Consider the following 20492-nt stretch of genomic DNA (forward strand, 5'->3'; position numbering starts at 1 on the left):
CACCTTTAAAAGTTGTTTGCGATCCGCCAGAAAATGAAGAAGAAGAAGCAGAAGAAGAAGAAGCCGAAGAAGAAGAAGACGAAGCAGAAGAAGAAGAAGCAGAAGAAGAAGAAGAAGAAGCAGCAGAAGAAGAAGAAGCAGAAGAAGAAGATAATGCACCCTGAACTGGCAGGTTCTTATAGGGGATTATATAAACAGGTTTTAAGGGGATTTCCGGAACTTATGACTGTTCAAGACTTCGGATTTGTCCTTAAAAAAACTAATGAATTATGAGAAGATTTACAAAGATGAAGACCTCAAGAACTCAGATTGTGAACACAAGGCTGACATGAGAAGATTAAGGAACGGCCTCTCCGGTGTTAGATGCTCTTGCTATTAGCATTTCCTGCAGACAAAGCTTGTAAACGATTTGTCTTTGACTTTCTTTTCTTTTTATATATTAGTACTTTGTATGTAAACTATTTAACCTGTAGTTAATAAAAATATATTTAATTGAAACTAAAAAGTTCACCTGCCAAAAGTCTCAGAGATTGAGTCTTCTGTGACCGATTTACTGTAAGTATGAAAATTCAAATGCTTATGATTTAGGACAGATTTGACCTTAACATTACTAACCTGATAATAATCAAAATTAGGTAAAAGGTGTTTAAAAATTGTGCACCATAAATCAATACATATGCGCATATACATATACACACATATACATATACACAAGGCACACATAAGAGATGATGAGAAAATATTTTTATTGAGTTTAGCAGGGAATATTATATCATCTTCAAGCTCAGCACTCACTCAACCATAATCTGAACATGTTATTTCACTGACAGAAGCTCAGCTGTAGTATTAATGTAATAAAGAGAAAGTATGAGACTCTATAACATCTCAGCGTTTATGATTTATCATGCAGCTCAAAGCATTATGGATAGAATCTCTCTACAGTCTATCCTGATTCATCCACACAGTTTCACTGATGATGCAGGATAAACCCCAAACCCAGGATAAAGCGGTTGAGTGAATGTGGTCTGGACTGTGTGGATGAGGCTCATCGTGTCAGAGACGCTGTAGAAGGACAGAGTTCCTGCACTGTGATCCACATACACTCCTATTCTACTGTGATCCACACGCACTCCTGTTCTACGCCTGATGAACTCTACAGGGAGTTCAGTCTCTATGTTATTGTGTCTGAATGAGAAACTGCAAGGAGAGCAGAACAAACTCCAGGACTGATCATTAGGTCCAAACCCACACTCATTACCCGCTCCCTTCCTGCTGATGCTCTTATATGACACTGATATACACACACCAATAAAACCACTCGGCTCAATCTCCCAGTACCAGCGTCCACACACACTCTCTCTACACAACACCTGAGCATAATGATCAAATCCGTATGGATGATCAGGATACGACTTAACTTGGCAAGTGTTAGTAATCACTCTGTTCCTCTCAGACAGACGGAGGTGTTCATTCACTGTGTTCAGATCCAGATTGAGCTCATGGGAATCTGATGGAGATAAAACACATCAGAATCAGGAATTATGAATCTGTATAAGGAAAAAGGTTGACTTATGTCCACTATAAATTAGATAATTGTTGTTTACTAAAGCTGCTTTAAAAAAAATTCTATTGTATAAAGCGCTATAAAAATAAAGGAAACTTGACTTGAGAGATAAAGTGAATCAATGCATCCCTCACAATTCCACACTGTGAAATAAATGAATTAAATTATCATTGCTCTTATAGCATTGATCAGGAAAATTAGGCTCACATTTAATAAACGTCACAGGGTGAAATGTACTGTAACGAACTTTCAGTCTATATCCACCTTTTTCCTGACAAACGTTTTAGATTAAGAGTGGCACTTCCGGTTTGGGGAATTTCCACACAAAAAGACTGAAACAAATCATTTGAGATCATAAGGTTGTGCCACAAATAACCATTATCCAAAGCGCCTTTGCTTTCCATTTCTATTCCTCCTGATTATTTTCTTTTTTTTTCATTTGTATTCCGCCTACATATGAAAAAAAGACAACATATACTGCACATTTGTCTTCTGCTCTCCCGATTTAATTTATGATATATCCCATGAATAATTAATTAGAATACACTGAGAATTTCTAGTTTCCCCCCCTAAATCCTTACGCCGGATGCTTTAAAACATACTTCTCTCCCCTTTTAACTTCTAATCTCTATAAGCAGTGTTTACTGGAATGCTTTATTTACTGGAAAGCGGAGGAATACAATATTTATTGTCAAAATGACGGAAATATCATCTCTCAATCCTTCCGTTAAAGGAGAACTCAGGTCAATTTTAACATTGAGCTCATTTTTTTGTACATTTGGAGTGCTGTCAGTACAGAGAACAACGACAAAAATCAGTGTTGCCTACACCGTGTTATCCTCTTTTTAAAATGTGCACCCTGTTGACTTCAGTGGGGCAAGTTTTAAACCTGCTTTTAGCCTCTTAACATCCTTGATGTGTCATTACAAGTGCACAGCTAATGTGAGTGATTCCTTCAGAGTGAACACGGTGAATCTGTCTGCAGTAGATGTGAAAGATATGGATAAAAATTATGTTTATTCAGCCAGCGCAAATACCTGTGTTTACTTCCCGTTTTCGGTCGAAGTCCACAGTAGTCGATTGTCAAGTTCACGCGCGTGATCATAGGTAACTAAGCAATAGTGGAGAACTCGACAATCGACTACTGTGGTCTTCGGCCGAAAACGGGAAGTAAATACAGGTATGTGCGCTGGCTGAATAACCAGTAAATCGAGAGCTTCGCCTTGCGGCTCAGCTCTTTCTTCACCACGACAGACCGGTACATCGACCGCATTACTGCAGAAGCTGCACCGATCCGTCTGTCAATCTCCCGTTCCATCCTTCCCTCACTCGTGAACAAAACCCCAAGATACTTAAACTCCTCCACTTGAGGCAGGAACTCTCCACCAACCTGAAGTGGGCAAGCCACCCTTTTCCAACTGAGGACCATGGCCTCGGATTTGGAGGTGCTGATTCTCATCCCAGCCGCTTCACACTCGGCTGCAAACCGTCCCAGTGCACGCAGAAGGTCCTGGCTTGATAAGGCCAACACGACAACATCATCCGCAAAGAGCAGAGACAAAATTGTGTTGTCCCCAAACCTGACACCCTCCGGCCCCTGGCTGCGCCTAGAAATTCTGTCCATAAAAATTATGAACAGAACCGGCACCAATATGCACCGGGAACAAGTCTGACTTACTTACTGCCGGCAATGCAAACCAAGCTCCTGCTTTGGTCGTACAGGGACCGGACAGCCCTTAGTAAAGGACCCCGGACCCCATACTCCCGGAGCACCCTCCACAGGCCGCCGCGAGGGACACAGTCGAATGCCTTCTCCAAATCCACAAAGCACATGTGGACTGGTTGGGCAAACTCCCATGAACCCTCCAGCACCCTGAGAGAGAGTATAGAGCTGGTCCAGTATTCCACGGCCTGGACGAAAACCACACTGTTCCTCCTGAATCCGAGGTTCTACTATCGGCCGTATTCTCCTCTCCAGTACCCTGGCATAGACTTTCCCAGGGAGGCTGAGAAGTGTGATCCCCATGTAGTTGGAACACACCCTCCGGTCCCCCTTCTTAAAAAGAGGGACCACCACCCCGGTCTGCCATCCCAGAGGCACTGTCCCTATCCGCCACACGATGCTGCAGAGGCGTGTCAGCCAAGACAGCCCCACAACATCCAGAGACTTGAGGTACTCAGGGCGGACCTCATCCACCCCCGGTGCCTTGCCACAGAGGAGTTTCTTAATTACCTCGGTGACTTCAGCTTGGGTGATGGACGAGTCCACCTCTGAGCCCTCAGCCTCTGCTTCCTCAATGGAAGACGTGACGGCAGGATTGAGGAGATCCTCGAAGTATTCCTTCCACCGTCCAACGGCATCCCCAGTTGAGGTCAACAGCTCCCCACCTCTACTGTAGACAGCGTTGGTAGGGCACTGCTTCCCCCTCCTGAGGCGCCGGACGGTTTGCCAGAATCTCTTCGAGGCCAGCCGAAAGTCCTTCTCAATGGCCTCACCGAACTCCTCCCAGGCCCGAGTTTTTGCCTCCACAACCACCCGGTTTGCAGTTCGCTTGGCCTGCCGGTACCCGTCAGCTGCCTCAGGAGTCCCACAAGCCAACCAGGCCCAATAGGACTCCTTCTTCAGCTTGACGGCATCCCTTACTTCCGGTGTCCACCACCGGGTTCGGGGATTGCCGCCTCGACAGGCACCGGAGAACTTAGTTTACTTAAAATTTAGTTATTATTATTAAGGAAAATACAAATTAATTATTTTCTCAAGCAAATATAATACACAACATTTTTGGAATTTAAGAAAATGCCATATACACTCACCTAAAGGATTATTAGGAACACCATACTAATACTGTGTTTGACCCCCTTTCGCCTTCAGAACTGCCTTAATTCTAAGTGGCATTGATTCAACAAGGTGCTGAAAGCATTCTTTAGAAATGTTGGCCCATATTGATAGGATAGACTCTTGCAGTTGATGGAGATTTGTGGGATGCACATCCAGGGCACGAAGCTCCCGTTCCACCACATCCCAAAGATGCTCTATTGGGTTGAGATCTGGTGACTGTGGGGGCCATTTTGGTACAGTGAACTCATTGTCATGTTCAAGAAACCAATTTGAAATGATTCGAGCTTTGTGACATGGTGCATTATCCTGCTGGGAGTAGCCATCAGAGGATGGGTACATGGTGGTCATAAAGGGATGGACATGGTCAGAAACAATGCTCAGGTAGGCCGTGGCATTTAAACGATGCCCAATTGGCACTAAGGGGCCTAAAGTGTGCAAAGAAAACATCCCCCACACCATTACACCACCACCAGCAGCCTGCACAGTGGTAACAAGGCATGATGGATCCATGTTCTCATTCTGTTTACGCCAAATTCTGACTCTACCATCTGAATGTCTCAACAGAAATCGAGACTCATCAGACCAGGCAAAATTTTTCCAGTTTTCAACTGTCCAATTTTGGTGAGCTCGTGCAAATTGAAGCCTCTTTTTCCTATTTGTAGTGGAGATGAGTGGTACCCGGTGGGGTCTTCTGCTGTTGTAGCCCATCCGCCTCAAGGTTGTGCGTGTTGTGGCTTCACAAATGCTTTGCTGCATACCTCGGTTGTAACGAGTGGTTATTTCAGTCAAAGTTGCTCTTCTATCAGCTTGAATCAGTCGGCCCATTCTCCTCTGACCTCTAGCATCAACAAGGCATTTTCGCCCACAGGACTGCCGCATACTGGATGTGTTTCCCTTTTCACACCATTCTTTGTAAACCCTAGAAATGGTTGTGCATGAAAATCCCAGTAACTGAGCAGATTGTGAAATACTCAGACCAGCACGTCTGGCACCAACAACCATGCCACGCTCAAAATTGCTTAAATCACCTTTCTTTCCCATTCTGACATTCAGTTTGGAGTTCAGGAGTTGTCTTGACCAGGACCACACCCCTAAATGCATTGAAGCAACTGCCATGTGATTGGTTGATTAGATAATTGCATTAATGAGAAATTGAACAGGTGTTCCTAATAATCATTTAGGTGAGTGTAGTTGCCTTATAGTTCTGCGCATAGTAGTTCTCAGATCTGCGCATGCGTCGCGACTGAGTGCGTTGTTGTGTTTGGAGCTCCGTCGAATTAATTCAGAAACCTTGTTTTTCTTCTTTACACTCTTTTACAAACGAACTTTTTTCATTTTTATAGCGTGTGAACATATCTGGAATACTATTCTCCTTAAAAAAACAATCGGATTGCTCTGATATCGCTACATATATCCAACCTTTCGAACTTCCGCTACTAGCCTTAGCCCGCTAGCATTACACGCGTGGTCGCGCCTATCGATCGACTTATTTACACCTGTATCACTGAAAGCTATAATTCGCCATTATAGCACATCTGCTATAATGGCGAATATAACGGATGTGTGTCTAACGTTACCTTTGAGTGCAGGTGAGGACACCTTCGAGCTGCATTCTGTGCAGTTAGAGCTGGAATCCGTGGAGAAGCAGATCCGCGACCTACTAGAGAGACAGGCCGAGCTACGAGATCGACGTTTCGCGCTTGAAACATCACGCGCCGATGCTCACAAGTCAGTGGTTAGTAACCTTTTGACTCCGACCTCGTCTACTCCATGTGTTTCTCTGCCCAGGATGCGATCATCCCTGGTTTCATTCACTCCGGCACTGACACAACAACATGGACCGTGGGTGATTCCACAGCGGAAGACGCGGGCCAGGACCAGAGCTAGGACCTCTCCGCCCCTCCTGGCCTTCGAGATCTCCACCCCGAACCGCTTCTCCCCTCTACGCGAGACGGAATGCGACGCTGTGATCATCGGCAGTTCCATCGTCCGGCATGTCCGTGCTACCATAGGTAAAGGTAAGGTTCGCACTCACTGCTTTCCTGGTGCTCGTGTTCTCGATGTCGCTGCACAGGTTCCCGGGATTCTGAACGGTGACGAGCCCGTCGGAGCTGTCGTGCTGCACGCGGGAACGAACGACATCAGGCTACGGCAGTCGGAGGTTCTGAAGAAGGACTACAGGAGCCTGATCGAGACGGTACGCAGTACATCGCCTGAAACAACGATCATCGTGTCTGGACCGCTTCCCACCTACCGACTAGGACACGAAAGGTTCAGTAGATTATTTGCTCTAAATGAATGGTTAATGTCATGGTGAAATGAACAGAGACTGCTCTTTGTAAATAATTGGAATCTTTTCTGGGAGCGACCTAGGCTCTTCCGTGCTGATGGCCTTCACCCCAGCAAAATCGGAGCGGCTCTTCTGTCGGACAACATCTCCAAGACGCTACACACCATATGACTAGTAAGTCAAAGTCCAAATCGCACTCTTTGCTGTCCAAACTTAATTGATATAAGTACCAATGTAGAACATTATATTGAAACTGTGTCTATTCCTCGTTTAGTGAGATCAAATAATAAATCTACTGCAGGATCTAAGAAAAATCTAATTGTGATTCAACCAGAAAATCTCAATATTAGTGAACAAAAACAATTTATAAAGCTAGGTCTTTTAAACATCAGATCGCTTACACCTAAGGCGGTTATTGTAAATGAAATGGTCACAGATAATAGTTTCGATGTACTTTGCCTTACTGAAACCTGGCTTAAACCAAATGATTATTTCGGTCTTAATGAGTCTACTCCTCCTGGATACTGTTACAAGCATGAGCCCCGTCTGATTGGTCGTGGCGGTGGTGTTGTTATAATCTATAAAGATATTCTTACTGTTACTCAGAAAACAGGTCACAGGTTTAATTCGTTTGAAGTACTTGTGCTAAATGTTACTCTCTTAGATGTAAGAAAGAAATCCATATTATCTCTAGCCTTGGCTACTGTATATAGACCGCCAGGGCCTTACGCTGATTTCCTAAAAGAGTTTGCAGACTTTCTCTCAGATCTTTTGGTCAATGTCGATAAAGCATTAATTGTTGGAGATTTTAACATACACGTAGATAATTCAAATGATGCTTTAGGGGCTGCGTTTACAGATTTATTAAACTCCTTTGGGGTCAAGCAAAACGTAACTGGTCCCACTCATCGTCTTAATCATACGCTAGATTTAATTATATCACATGGAGCCGATCCAACCGATATAGATATTATACCGCAAAGTGATGAAGTCACTGACCATTACATGGTCACTTGCATACTACGTACCGCTGAAATTTGTCATGTTGCGCCGCGTTATCGACCAGGCAGAACAATCCTTCCAACAACTATAGATAATTTCTCAAATAGCTTACCTGATCTATCTCAGCTGCTCAGTGAACCCAAACAAACAGATGAACTAGAGGAAATGACTAGCACTATGAGCACCATTTTCTCTAGTACATTAGACATCGTTGCACCAATTAGATTAAAAAAGGTTAGAGAGAAAACTAAAGCACCATGGTACAACAGTGTTACGCATGTTCTAAAGAGAGAAAATCGTAATTTAGAGCGTAAATGGAAACAAACTAATCTAGAGGTCTTTAGAATCGCATGGAAAGACAGTATGTCACGTTATAAAAAGGCCCTAAAAGCAGCCAGGGCTGAGCATCTCCGCAAACTAATAGAAAACAACCAAAATAATCCTAGGTTTTTATTTAACACCGTCGCTAGACTAACAAATAAACAGACGTTACCGGAGCAAAATATTCCGTTACAGTGTAGTAGTAATGATTTTATGAATTTCTTCACTGAGAAAATAGAAAGCATCAGAAACACAATTGTAAATGTACAATCTTTAATGGTGTCTTATGATTCAGCCTCAATTATCACCCCGCAAGAACAATTACAGCGCTTTGCAACTATAGGACAGGAAGAGTTAAATAAACTTATCATTGCATCTAAACCAACAACGTGTTTATTAGATCCAATACCAACTAAACTACTGAAACAAGTGTTACCTGTAGTGGAAGAGCCTCTTCTCAATATTATTAACTCGTCTTTATCTTTAGGTTATGTTCCAAGAATATTCAAGTTGGCAGTTATAAAACCTCTTATTAAGAAACCACAATTAGATCATAATAACCTAGCAAATTACAGACCCATTTCAAATCTTCCATTTATGTCTAAAATACTAGAAAAAGTTGTGTCCGCTCAACTGTGCTCTTTCTTGCAAGAAAATGATATCTATGAAAAGTTTCAGTCTGGATTCAGACCGCATCATAGCACAGAAACTGCGCTCGTTAAAATCACAAATGATTTACTTTTAGCTTCTGACCAAGGCTGTATCTCAATACTAGTTTTACTTGATCTTAGTGCTGCGTTCGATACTATAGATCACACAATACTCTTAGACCGACTACAAAACTACACTGGTGTTCAGGGACAGGCATTAAGCTGGTTCAGATCATACTTATCAGACCGTTACCATTTTGTCTGCGTAAATGGGGAAAAATCGAAGATAACGTCAGTAAACTACGGTGTACCGCAAGGATCTGTGTTAGGCCCTCTGCTATTCTCAATATATATGCTGCCACTTGGTAATATTATAAGAAAACATGGAATTAATTTCCACTGTTATGCTGATGACACTCAATTATATATTTCATCACGACCAGATGAAAACGCTAAATTATCTAAATTAACAGAGTGTGTTAAAGATATAAAATACTGGATGACATGTAATTTTCTGCTATTAAATTCAGATAAAACGGAGGTATTACTTATTAGTCCAAAAAACTGCCCACAAAACCTCTTACAATACAACTTTAATTTAGAAGGGTGTCCTGTTACTTTATCCTCTACAGTAAAAGACCTGGGTGTTATATTAGACCGCAACTTGTCTTTTGAAAATCATATCTCATATGTTACAAGAACAGCCTTTTTCCACCTTAGAAACATTGCTAAGCTACGTAACATGCTATCTGTTTCTGATGCAGAAAAGTTAGTTCATGCATTCATGACCTCGAGACTAGATTACTGTAATGCTTTATTAGCTGGTTGTCCTGCATCCTCAATAAACAAGCTACAGTTAGTCCAAAATGCCGCCGCTAGAGTTCTTACTAGATCAAGAAAATACGATCATATAACACCAATTCTGTCGTCTCTACATTGGTTACCTATAAAGTTCCGTATCAATTACAAAGTATTGCTACTGACCTATAAAGCCCTAAATGGTTTAGCTCCTGGGTATTTAACGGAACTTCTATCGCCCTACAATCCATCGCGCTCTTTAAGATCACTAAATTCGAGGCTTCTGGTCATTCCTAGGATATCTAAGTCCACTAAAGGAGGGAGAGCGTTTTCACATTTAGCTCCTAAACTCTGGAATGGCCTTCCTGATATTGTTCGAGGCTCAGACTCGCTGTCCCAGTTTAAAACTAGATTAAAGACGCATCTCTTCAGCCAGGCATTCACATAATACTTACATTTTATACTACAGTTGAATCAGATTGAATGCATTAATATTGCGAACAGCAGCTACGCTAATTATTTCCCATATGCTTTTCTGTTGTTATCTTGGGACGCTAGTCCCGAGGTAAATACAGATCGTCAGCTCCAGTTTGTATCCAGCCTCTCATGGAAACTACAGATTCTCCAACACCCGTGCAGAGACGACTCGGCGCCTGTGAAGAGACGACTCGACGCTGGCGATGTTTATGCCCTAAATCAATACATGATTAACTAACTGTATTTCTCTATGTACATTTCTGAAATGCACTTCCTGTAAAGCTGCTTTGAAACAATATGTATTGTGAAAAGCGCTATACAAATAAATTTGAATTGAATTGAATTGAATTGAATTATAGTTGTAACTATGCTTAATAATTGTGCTGCAAATATGAAACTAGGATTTTTGCTCAACATCAAAACTAAACTAAAAGTATCATAGGATTCAAAATTACTGCAAATTTTAATCCTGTTAAATATTGCAGTTAGTCTGTTGGCAGCATTTGCCATACGTAATGAAAGACAGAATGTGCATTCAAACTGTTGATTTAGTTTGGGCATCGGACATTCTGCTTCGAGATGATGAAAGTTTATTTCCCCCATAACTGAATAAGCGTTCAGCGGGAGCACTAGGAGGCAGTGTGGTGTTATACTTCATGAAGAGCTGCTTGACCAAGGGATAATAATTAGGATAATAATTAATAATTAATTAACTCTTAATGTTCAATATATCATCAGTGTCTCAGTGCAGTTTACCAGATATCTTGAGCAAATCATCATTTACATGATCAACTCTAAAACTCTTCTGTCATGTTTTCTTTCACTTCTCCAGGAAGAACATGAACACACTCAGTGAGTTTTTCTGCTTGTTTTCTCAGTGACTTACATTGTAGGAAGTCGTTCCTGGTCCTGGGAACAATGTTGGAGAAATTCACTGTGGAAATCAACAGACATGAAGAGTGTGATTATCATGTCAAGAGAAAATGATCCCTGCATCCGTTCCTAAACATTTCTAATAGGATCTTCTACATGATCTGAGAGGATCATTTCTGAGAGCAGAATCTCCAGGACTTTACCTCTGTCAGAGATCTTCTTCAGCTCCTCTTTGCAGAAATACTCCAGTTTGTCTCTCAGCTGACGGACAGATTCTGTCAAGCCATCAAAAGAGGAGAGAGAACTGAAGAGATTGTCATTTACATCTGTAGATTCAGGAGGATCTGAGAGAGACTGGAAACTCTAGAGAAAACAGAAATCAAAGCTCATCATCTCCACACTTCATCAATAACCTGCTCTACTGTCAGATTTGTGCGGCTCTTGTTGATCTTTAGTAACTCTCCTCAATCCAGCACTTTCACAGCATCAGCTTCATTCTTCTCATATTCATTATGTGACATTAGAGATACAAGTTCTAGCATTTGCCATTTACACTAAATGTGAACTTCCTAGGAAACCAATTTAAGCTCAATATTAGCTTGAGAAATGAATGGTTTTAATTAGAAATACTGTGATCATAAATCCAAATTTAGTGTGTTTTGAAATTATATATATATAAAAAAAAAAAAATTGGCAGAATAAACCAAATAATTAAAAATAAATTCCAGAAAACACAAAAGTGATATTTTAGTTATTAAATACTTTAAATAATCATATTATTATCCTGATCTAATGCATCAATCTCTATCTTAGCTGTATTATATTGTGTAAATTTATAAGCAAAGTTTGCCCTTTAATTCTGTGAATAAAACAAAGGCTTTAATGATCCAGCAAATATGCCACTGTGGGCCCACTGTGGGTAAGTGTGGGTTTTCTGTGGGACAGTGTGGGCAAGGGCAAACCCTTTGGGGCCCCATTTAAGAAAACCCACACGGGCCCCTAGTGGGTTAGCCCATGCGGGGCCCATAGCAGTTTTGCCCATTTGATCCCCCATTAGGATTTACTGTGGGCAACCCACTGTGGGACTGCCCACAGAAAACCTACACGGGCCCCCAGTGGGTTAGCCCATGCGGGGCCCATAGCTGTTTTTCACTGTGGGGCCAACTATGAGGGTTTACTGTGGGCAACCCACTATAACAGTACAGTTAAATCATTGTTTTAAGATTAGAAGCTCAGGGTTAATCAAACTATTTTAACGATCCCGTAAAATGTCATAAATGTTATTTCATTCAACAGTCCATCCCATACTTATCTAAAACAGCACACAGTCAACAAGATAGCAAGACAAGTACATCTTTACCTGTTTGCTTGTAGCAGCTGTTCCCAGACAGAATGATAAAGTCAGACATACCACCCAGTTAACACAGAACGTTCCCCTAACGTTAGTTTTTGGTTCCTGTTTGATTTTTTTGGGAACCAAATACTAACATTAGGGGAATGTTCTTTTTTGGTTTTATTTTTATGTAACCATAAAATAACGTTCCCAGAACGTTGCTGGGTGGTTACTTTTAAGTAACTTAAAAATAACTTATAGAGAACGTTCCCTAAAGGTTATTTTTAAGTTATTATTTTGCAACCATAAAATAACGTTCCCAGAACGTTGCTGGGTGGTTACTTTTAAGTAACTTAAAAATAACTTATAGAGAACGTTCCCTAAAGGTTATTTTTAAGTTATTATTTTGCAACCATAAAATAATGTTCCCAGAACGTTGCAGGGTGGTTACTTTTAAATAACCAAAAAATAACTTATAGAGAACGTTTTAATGGTTATTTTTAAATTATTATTTTGCATACATAAAACAACGTTCCCAGAACATTGCTGGAAGGTTATTTTTAGAATAACCTAAAAGTAGCTTATAAAGAAAGTTCCCTAATGGTTATTTTTAAGCTATTATGTTGCATAATTGACTGGAATCAATTGTAAGACTTAGTACCACATAGCCTACTGCCCTGTCACTAAACGGCACATCAGGGACCAAGCGCTGCGTATTATATATCTGTAGGCTGTCATGTCTTATAAGGGTACAGAAAGAGAGTTATAAAATAGGCTACTATGAAAATCTGGACAAAATAATACAAATAAAGAAACTATGTCATTAAGAGTGGAACACAATGTACTCAGCTCACTGAGGTTATAATTAAACAGGTTTTATTAAAATAGGAACAAATGGAACAAACCATCGTTTTCAAGATATTTTATCTGATTATCAAATGATTTATGTAAATGCTGCGTGACTTTTACGTTTTTTAATGGGAGCGCGCGCTGAACATTCGAGTTGCATTTGAACTGGAGTGGAGGGCGTTACCATGGAAACGGGATGACAGCTCAACTGACACAAGCAGTAACTCCGTCTCTCACTGTTGTTTTTACTACTTTCAGGTTAGTTTAGTTAGTCCCCAAACTTACACAAATAATACATACAAATGCTTCTGACACATTCTTTCATGTAAATGACATGCTTCCGTTGAATATTTACTTTATAGAAATTATTTAGTGTCTTCAGGAAAAGTTCGCTAGCATCTCAACTGTTAAGTTAACGTTAGCTGTAACTGTTACTAGCTAGAGGTAGGTTAACTTGAGCTGTAATTATATAGCCTGACTTCATCATACTCATATTCTAGGCAGAATGTGAGTCTGATACTGCTCCATAGCGCTTTCATTATGAGGCATGTCTTAACTGAAGCAGGAAAAAAAAACTCTGAACTCAATTGGATAGACCTACAACCAATCAGAGCAACGCAGTGAGCCACGCATAGTTGTCAACAGAGCTCAACTGCACACACACAGGAAGAAGTAGTGAAGTAATGAGTAAAGTAATAATAAAGCACTCCATGAGGGCGACCAAAGGAGAAACCACAATGACCACAGCATTTTCATTGCGTCCCATCTTCTTAGCGACCATCGGAGTCAGCTGATAAATTAAACTTATGCCGAATCCCGTAGGAAGGACGGCAAACACATCTTTTCGATCGACAAATACCTTGATTGCGGTTCTCTGTTCGTCTTTTAAAATGAATGCGCTGTCGATTTCTTTTAACCCTCTGAGGTCGACAAACGCGCCGGCGCGTTTTGCTGGATTTTCTCCACATTGTAGCACTTTAAACTTAAATTTCTCCGTCATTTATGGTCATACAGAAAAAATAAATATAAAAAAAGAATCTGTGGTATTTCTACTTTTGTATGTGTCCACTTCCAATCAAATCAAAACATTGTGCTTTTGTAAAATAAGGAAAAAAAACAGTGTGTGCGTTCTGCCTCTCCGTCGCGGTGAACTTTTTTTTCTTGAGCACGTCTATAAACTGAAACAAAACTCAGCGAATACTTGTTACACATTTATGAGCCATACACCTTTATAAACATTTAAGTGTGTACTTTTAAATGATCGGATTCAAAACGAAAACAAATATTCTCTGTTTAAGTAATTTGTATAAAACCAACAAGATTTCCAGCTTCTCAAACGCTTCCTAATTATTTTTAATTCGGCCACGCCCACTCGCGCAAAAGATATTCACATGCAAATCTCCACATGGAACGCGATCGCCCTCATTACCTCAACAACAAAACACTTCACTTCACTTTTCGTCGAGTTTGAAAGACGTGCCTGAGCTTACATTGGATTTACATCAGAAGAAGAAGAACGATATTTGAAGACAAGAAAGATAAGGTAAGAAATTCTTACATATTAGTTTGCTATTGTTGCATAAATTTCACATTGCAGTTGAACTGTTGCTAGATATATGGTGAATATTATAATATTTAGACCCGTGTTTACTGTTACTGTGTTTGTGGATATCTGCTCAAACGTAGATAGGCTATGTATATGGTAGGCCTAACCATAATGTTTTATATTTGATCGCAATCGCGTTTTAATGTATCATATTTTTGATCGCGATCGCGTTTTAATGTATCATATTTTTGATCGCGATCGCGTTTGAATGTATCATATTTTGGAAAAGCAAAACGCTCCAAACGGCTTCATGTTTTTACTATTATCTCATTTCATATCATCATAGCGAATGGAAACATTTGAAGTAACATGATAATCAATATATTTTTCTCTAGCTTAGTTGTTACTGAAATCTTTTTGAAAATATATATAGGCTGCTATATTGTTATTATTTTATGCAGCACTGGCATAGCCTATACCTACAAGGCACAACAAACCTGGTGTTCATTATATATTGTTGGAAACATTTGTGTGAGTGTGTGTATTCTGTGAATTTTAAAAAGCAATTTTAACAAGAAAAATCTAAAATGTATTCCCAAAATCGTGCAGGCCTTTCTCTTGATATCAGTATGTTCACTTTTTTTTTTTTCAGGGCCCAGATGCCACTGAGTCCTGCTGACTTCAACATTCACAGTACATGTCTCTGTACATGAACATGGTAAAGTGAAAATCAAACACCTTAGAAAATGAAAGGTATGTACAATGTTTTTAGGAATGGCACAAAGGTCTCTTTCTTCAATAAGTGCTTTTTTGTTGTGTATCTTTAGATTATGTTGTGTTGTAAATAAATCCAAACAATTTTAAAAGCCATTCTTTTTTAAATCTCCTCATTCTTTGTGCAAGGTTGGTCAGAATGATGGGCCCTGATAAGCTCCTAATAGGGCCATTAGGGAGGTTCTTTGTCTTTCTCAGGTGTGGAAAGCTTTCATATTAATGAGGTGATCCGCCCCTTCGCATATTGCTTTCTAACACAAAACACGTCGTAAAATTTTTAAATCAATATATTGTCTTCTCTGAATGAGCAGTCAGGGTGATTCTCACATCGTTTTGGAGCAAATATTCTAGGCTACGTGATACAATTTTCAAAAGTCTTGTGAAGAAATAATCAGTATGGGTTTCATGACCTTATTTCAGTGAGAATTTATTTTTGTATTTTCACAAACCACGCATAAATGTCATTATCTCAAAACTACAAACTTTTACATACATGCTGCTGATATATTATTGTAGCAGAGTTTGTGCTGAATACAGTGTAATTAGACTTTAGCCATGAAAATGTCACAAGTAACAGAAATAACCACAAATGTCAGAGCATGTCAGAACACCTCCAGGGCCCAGAAAACAGCTCAGACCTCAGAGGGTTAATAAAAGACATGATAGCGGAATCTAAACATCTCTATTCTCCAGCTGCAGTCGTCTTTGTTGAAAACCAGTTCAACCCAAGCGCTCTTTGGTGACGTGGGTGATTACGTAACCGCAGATCATCTGTCCATCATCGATAAAAGCCCGCCCCCGCAATTTGATTGGCCCGGCCTTCTGGGAGCCGGGCATAATTACTCCTCAACGGATCGAGTCCAGACCGAACTTCCCGACCAAAAAATGTTGTGGTGGAGTTCGGGCTGGCACCCAGGCTAGTAATTATAAACAAATCTAGTGTTAGGTGGGCGGAGACTTGGCTTCACACACACACACACATGATCTATACTCTACTCATTCATGTTTCTACCGTCAATGAGTGATGTATCATACGGAGCTTAAAACTAAACTTTAGTAACATATTGTATTTTAGTTGATGTTGTCTTGAACAGTTTTTTAAATCTGTAAGCGAAGGACCGCATTCTAACTTTTTCAGATAACGTTGTAAAACGTACGAATACTAAACCATTGCATTTTAACTTTATACATACATTGTTTTTAAAAAGTTTTTAAATGATTGTGGAAAACAAAACTCTTCTTTAATTAAAAACAACTCACTGATCTGTTACCCAATACATAGCTGGTGTGGGAGGGGTCTTGGTGTGGGAGTGGTCTAGGGATGGGAGGTGTCTAGTGGTGGGAGGTGTCTAGGGGCGGAGTCTACGTGTACCCAGTGTCCAGACCTCTGAGATCCCATTCTAACTTTTGGGGTGTAAGAGTGTGGTCACTTTTCGTTGAACTCCTCACAAGGACTTTGTAATTTTTGGAATTAAAATCTCTACACCTTTGGATATGGATAAGCGTTTTGGATATAGCCTACCTTTTGGATAAAACTTCGGTCTTGGATATTACTTTGGTGTTGGATAAATCTTTCGAGCTTTGGATATACCTTTTGGATATACATTTGGATATACATTTCATGTGGAATATACCCTAGGATATACCTTTGGAGATAATAAGAGTTTTGGCTCTCTTTCAACAAATGGTATGTACAAACGTAAGTCAGTTTTTAAATGTACGTATGTGTTTATGCGTTTGATATGTTTTAATATTTGTTTAATGTCTTAATACTAATACATTTTGATAGCTTTAAGATAATGCAATTTAAACTTTTTCATTTAACATTTTACAAATGTGTGAGAACACTAAAGATAAGTGTATTTTAACTCTATACAACGTTTTATACACATTTAAACACAATGTAATTGTAAAAGTACAGCTTTTCTTTAAATGTATGTTAGAAAAGTACAAATTTAAATGTGGATCGTAGGAGAATTTTCCCACGGTCACATGACCTGTCCAGAAAGTGGGGAGAGGTGTGGATGTTTGTAGGGAAGGGGGCCATGGGAAAATTTTCCCACCGTCACATGACCTGTCCAGAAAGTGGGAAGGGGTGTGGATGTTTGGTGGGAAGGAGGCTATTTTATTTTTTGATACTGTGATTTTTAACATGATATGGTTTTAATATTATGTGTTTGAGACACTTTCTAAAGATATTTTATGTAAAATGTAACATTTTATAAATAATGTGTGGAAGTTAAATGCTTATGGATCAACATTGTTTTTTAAAAAAAGATATCTTTTTGTAATGAAAAAACTCTCTTAACTCGTTTTACTTTTCTGTAAATGACTGAACATTGATTTTTCAATGTTTTAACATTTTTAAAATGTTGTTTTAGATGTTTTAACAAATTTTGATAACTTTAAGAAAATGCAATTTTAACTTTTTCATTAATGTTTTAACATTTTACAAATGAATGAACGCTAAAGATATGTGTATTTTAACTTTATACAATGTTTTATACATCTTTAAACACTATGTAAAGGTGAAAGTACAACTTTTCTTCAAATGTATATTAGAAAATAAACTATTTACTTGATATAATTTTAATACTTTATATGTTGTTTTAGATGTTTAATTCTAGAAAATGTTTGCAATTCTAAATATATAATTTAATATATAATTTAATTCAAAATATTTCCTTGGTTCACACCCATAAGGGGAGGAGCATGCATGGGAAAAAAAGCCACCGGTGGAAAGGGGCGGGGCAAGCTTGGGAATATTCCCATGTCAAAAAGGGGGCGGGGCTTAAGGGCAATAAATCACTCAAAGTGACATATGCTACACTATAACCTCTCTCTAAAGGGTGTGTTTTGGGCGTAACATGCAATAAACCAATAAGATTCTCATCTCCCCTTCCCGTTCGCGCCATGGCGGATTCGCTATTAACATGGAGAAATTTGCAAGTGGTAAAACTGAATGCTTCTCTAGCGAGGAAACGGATCTGCTCGTGCGTGAGGTTAAAGCGATCAAGCAAACCATCTACGGGACAAAGTGTTCTCGCGTTGTGGACCCACCTATAGGCGCATATTAGTAACACGCTCTTTAAATAACAACAAATATATTGTCCTGTTCTTCTGGATCTCTGTTACCTGCAGGAAATGTATGTGATCCTGTGTGTGTGAAAGCTGCTCCAGCTCAGCGTCTCTCCTCCTCAGATCATTGATCTCCTGCTCCAGTCGCTCCAGTCGTTCTTCAGCTCGACTCACTGCAGTCTTTTCCTGATCTCTGATCCGCTGTGTCGCCTCAGAGCGGCTTCTCTCAATGGAGCGGATGAGCTCAGTGAAGATCCTCTCACTGTCCTCCACTGCTGTGTGTGCAGAGCGCTGTTAGGACACACATCACAATCACACAGTGAGCTTCAGTGAGTCCTGACTGAGACTTCTCAAACTTCTCTTCTTCTCCAGACTCACCTTATAAGACTCTACAGCCTCTCTCAGCTGCTGAAGATCTTTCTCTCTCTGCTGGATCCTCTGCTGGAACGACCTCTGCGTCTCCTTCAGCTGCTTCTGCAGCACAAACCAACAACACAGATGGCACTTTATACTGTCACTATATCATCATGTGAAGAGTTTTAAAAAAGTTTGCCTTGATAAATGTTTACGGTGTATTTTCACCATATTTTCTGTTAAGATAATATGAAAATATGAAAGTTCACTTGCAGCTTCTGTTCACTTCTGTAACGTCTGCAGTGTGAATGATGTTTCCTGATCATATGGTGCCAATATAAATAGTGTCAACATTATTTCATCCTTGTCTAGTTTCATACCTGTTTCTCTGTCCTCTGTGCTGCAGCTGATACAGTGTCGTGGTTTTTATGATCGTCCATCGTACACAGCACACATATAAACTTCTGGTCAGTGCGACAGAAAACCTCAAGGAGTTTATCATGTGTTTGGCAGATCATCTCCTGCAGTCGTCCAGTGGCATCCGTCACTTTATGTGGCTTACGGGAGTGAAATTCCTCATGACGGTCAAAATGAGTTTGACAGTAAGACTCCAGACACACCAGACAGGACTTGACGGCTTTGTATTTTCTTCCAGTACAGACGTCACACTGCACATCTCCAGCTCCAGCGTAACAGTCAGCAGGAAGTTTAGTCTTCTTCAGTTTCTCCACCACTTCAGCCAGCATGGTGTTTTTAGCTAAAGCAGGTCTTGGACTGAAGGTCTGTCTGCACTGAGGGCAGCTGTAGACTCTCATCTGATCCTCCTGATCCCAGCAGCCTGTAATACAGATCTTACAGTAACTGTGTCCACAGGAAGTGGTCACTGGATCCTTCAGGAGATCCAGACACACTGGACACATTAACTCATCCTGAGAAAATCTGGCTTCTGCCATTTTACTGCACGAATACTGAGACACAAACACACAACAGCTCAACTGCACTTTAGTTTCTCTTTCTCAAACTCTTCCTGCTTCCTGGTTCTGTGTTTGAGTGACGTGTGCAAAACAGGTTTATCAAGTCTATAAACCATCATAAAGCCTCATTCCTGCTGAGTTCAGATTCTACAACAGTAAATGCAAAAACATTCACTGTAAACCCTAATGCTCAAAATAATTAATTGGTTTGAGAAGGGTACATTTAAATTAAACAAATTAGTTATCTTTTATATGTATTTAGAAAAGAAAGCTTTAGCGTAAGTTCTGCTGGGAAGACTCAATTGTTACGTCACTTATTACCTTCTCATCTAACCAGTCATGTTCTAATACTTGTGGTATAAAAGATCGGTACTTACACATGTCTGAGTTTGCAGATGCTGATGCTTTCATTCCCCTCCATCCTTTCCACCACCACCAGGATGGTCCCTTCCCATACCTCCAGGGGGTCGGCTGCGCTCCGCCTTCGTCTTCAGGCAGGAAATGCAGAGTCCGTACCCTCGGGTTGCAAGCTACAGATGGGGCCTACGCCAAAGAACTTTATAGCATATATTGCTTGCTGGGCTGGTAATAAATGTATAATTGTTACAGTATTTATTCTCCAGAGTCTTTCTGGTAGATCTTTTTCTTCTAAAGTTCACAAAACTGACACATTGTAAGTAATCTGAATTGTTTAATTGTTTTCAGTTTTATGAAATTGTTTCTTGAAATTTAGACAAACTTATATTTAACTGAAACTGGGCTGGGATTTC

At 40.0% G+C, this 20492-nt stretch overlaps 1 protein-coding gene across 1 annotated transcript; it reads right to left on the reverse strand.

The window, feature by feature from the left end:
• Positions 1-727: 727 nt before the first annotated feature.
• On the reverse strand, positions 728-19777 carry LOC308692360 (tripartite motif-containing protein 16-like). Its single transcript, XM_081368296.1, has 6 exons — positions 19129-19777; positions 18773-18868; positions 18452-18685; positions 11018-11177; positions 10828-10875; positions 728-1507 (listed from the first exon to the last, which is right to left on the reverse strand). The coding sequence occupies exons 1-6, from the start codon at positions 19699-19701 to the stop codon at positions 954-956; spliced, it is 1665 nt and encodes a 554-aa protein (XP_081224422.1). The 5' UTR covers positions 19702-19777; the 3' UTR covers positions 728-953.
• Positions 19778-20492: the final 715 nt, after the last annotated feature.

Source organism: Scardinius erythrophthalmus, assembly GCF_964197995.2.
Source record: "Scardinius erythrophthalmus genome assembly, chromosome: 6".
NCBI classification, from domain to species: domain Eukaryota; kingdom Metazoa; phylum Chordata; class Actinopteri; order Cypriniformes; family Leuciscidae; genus Scardinius; species Scardinius erythrophthalmus.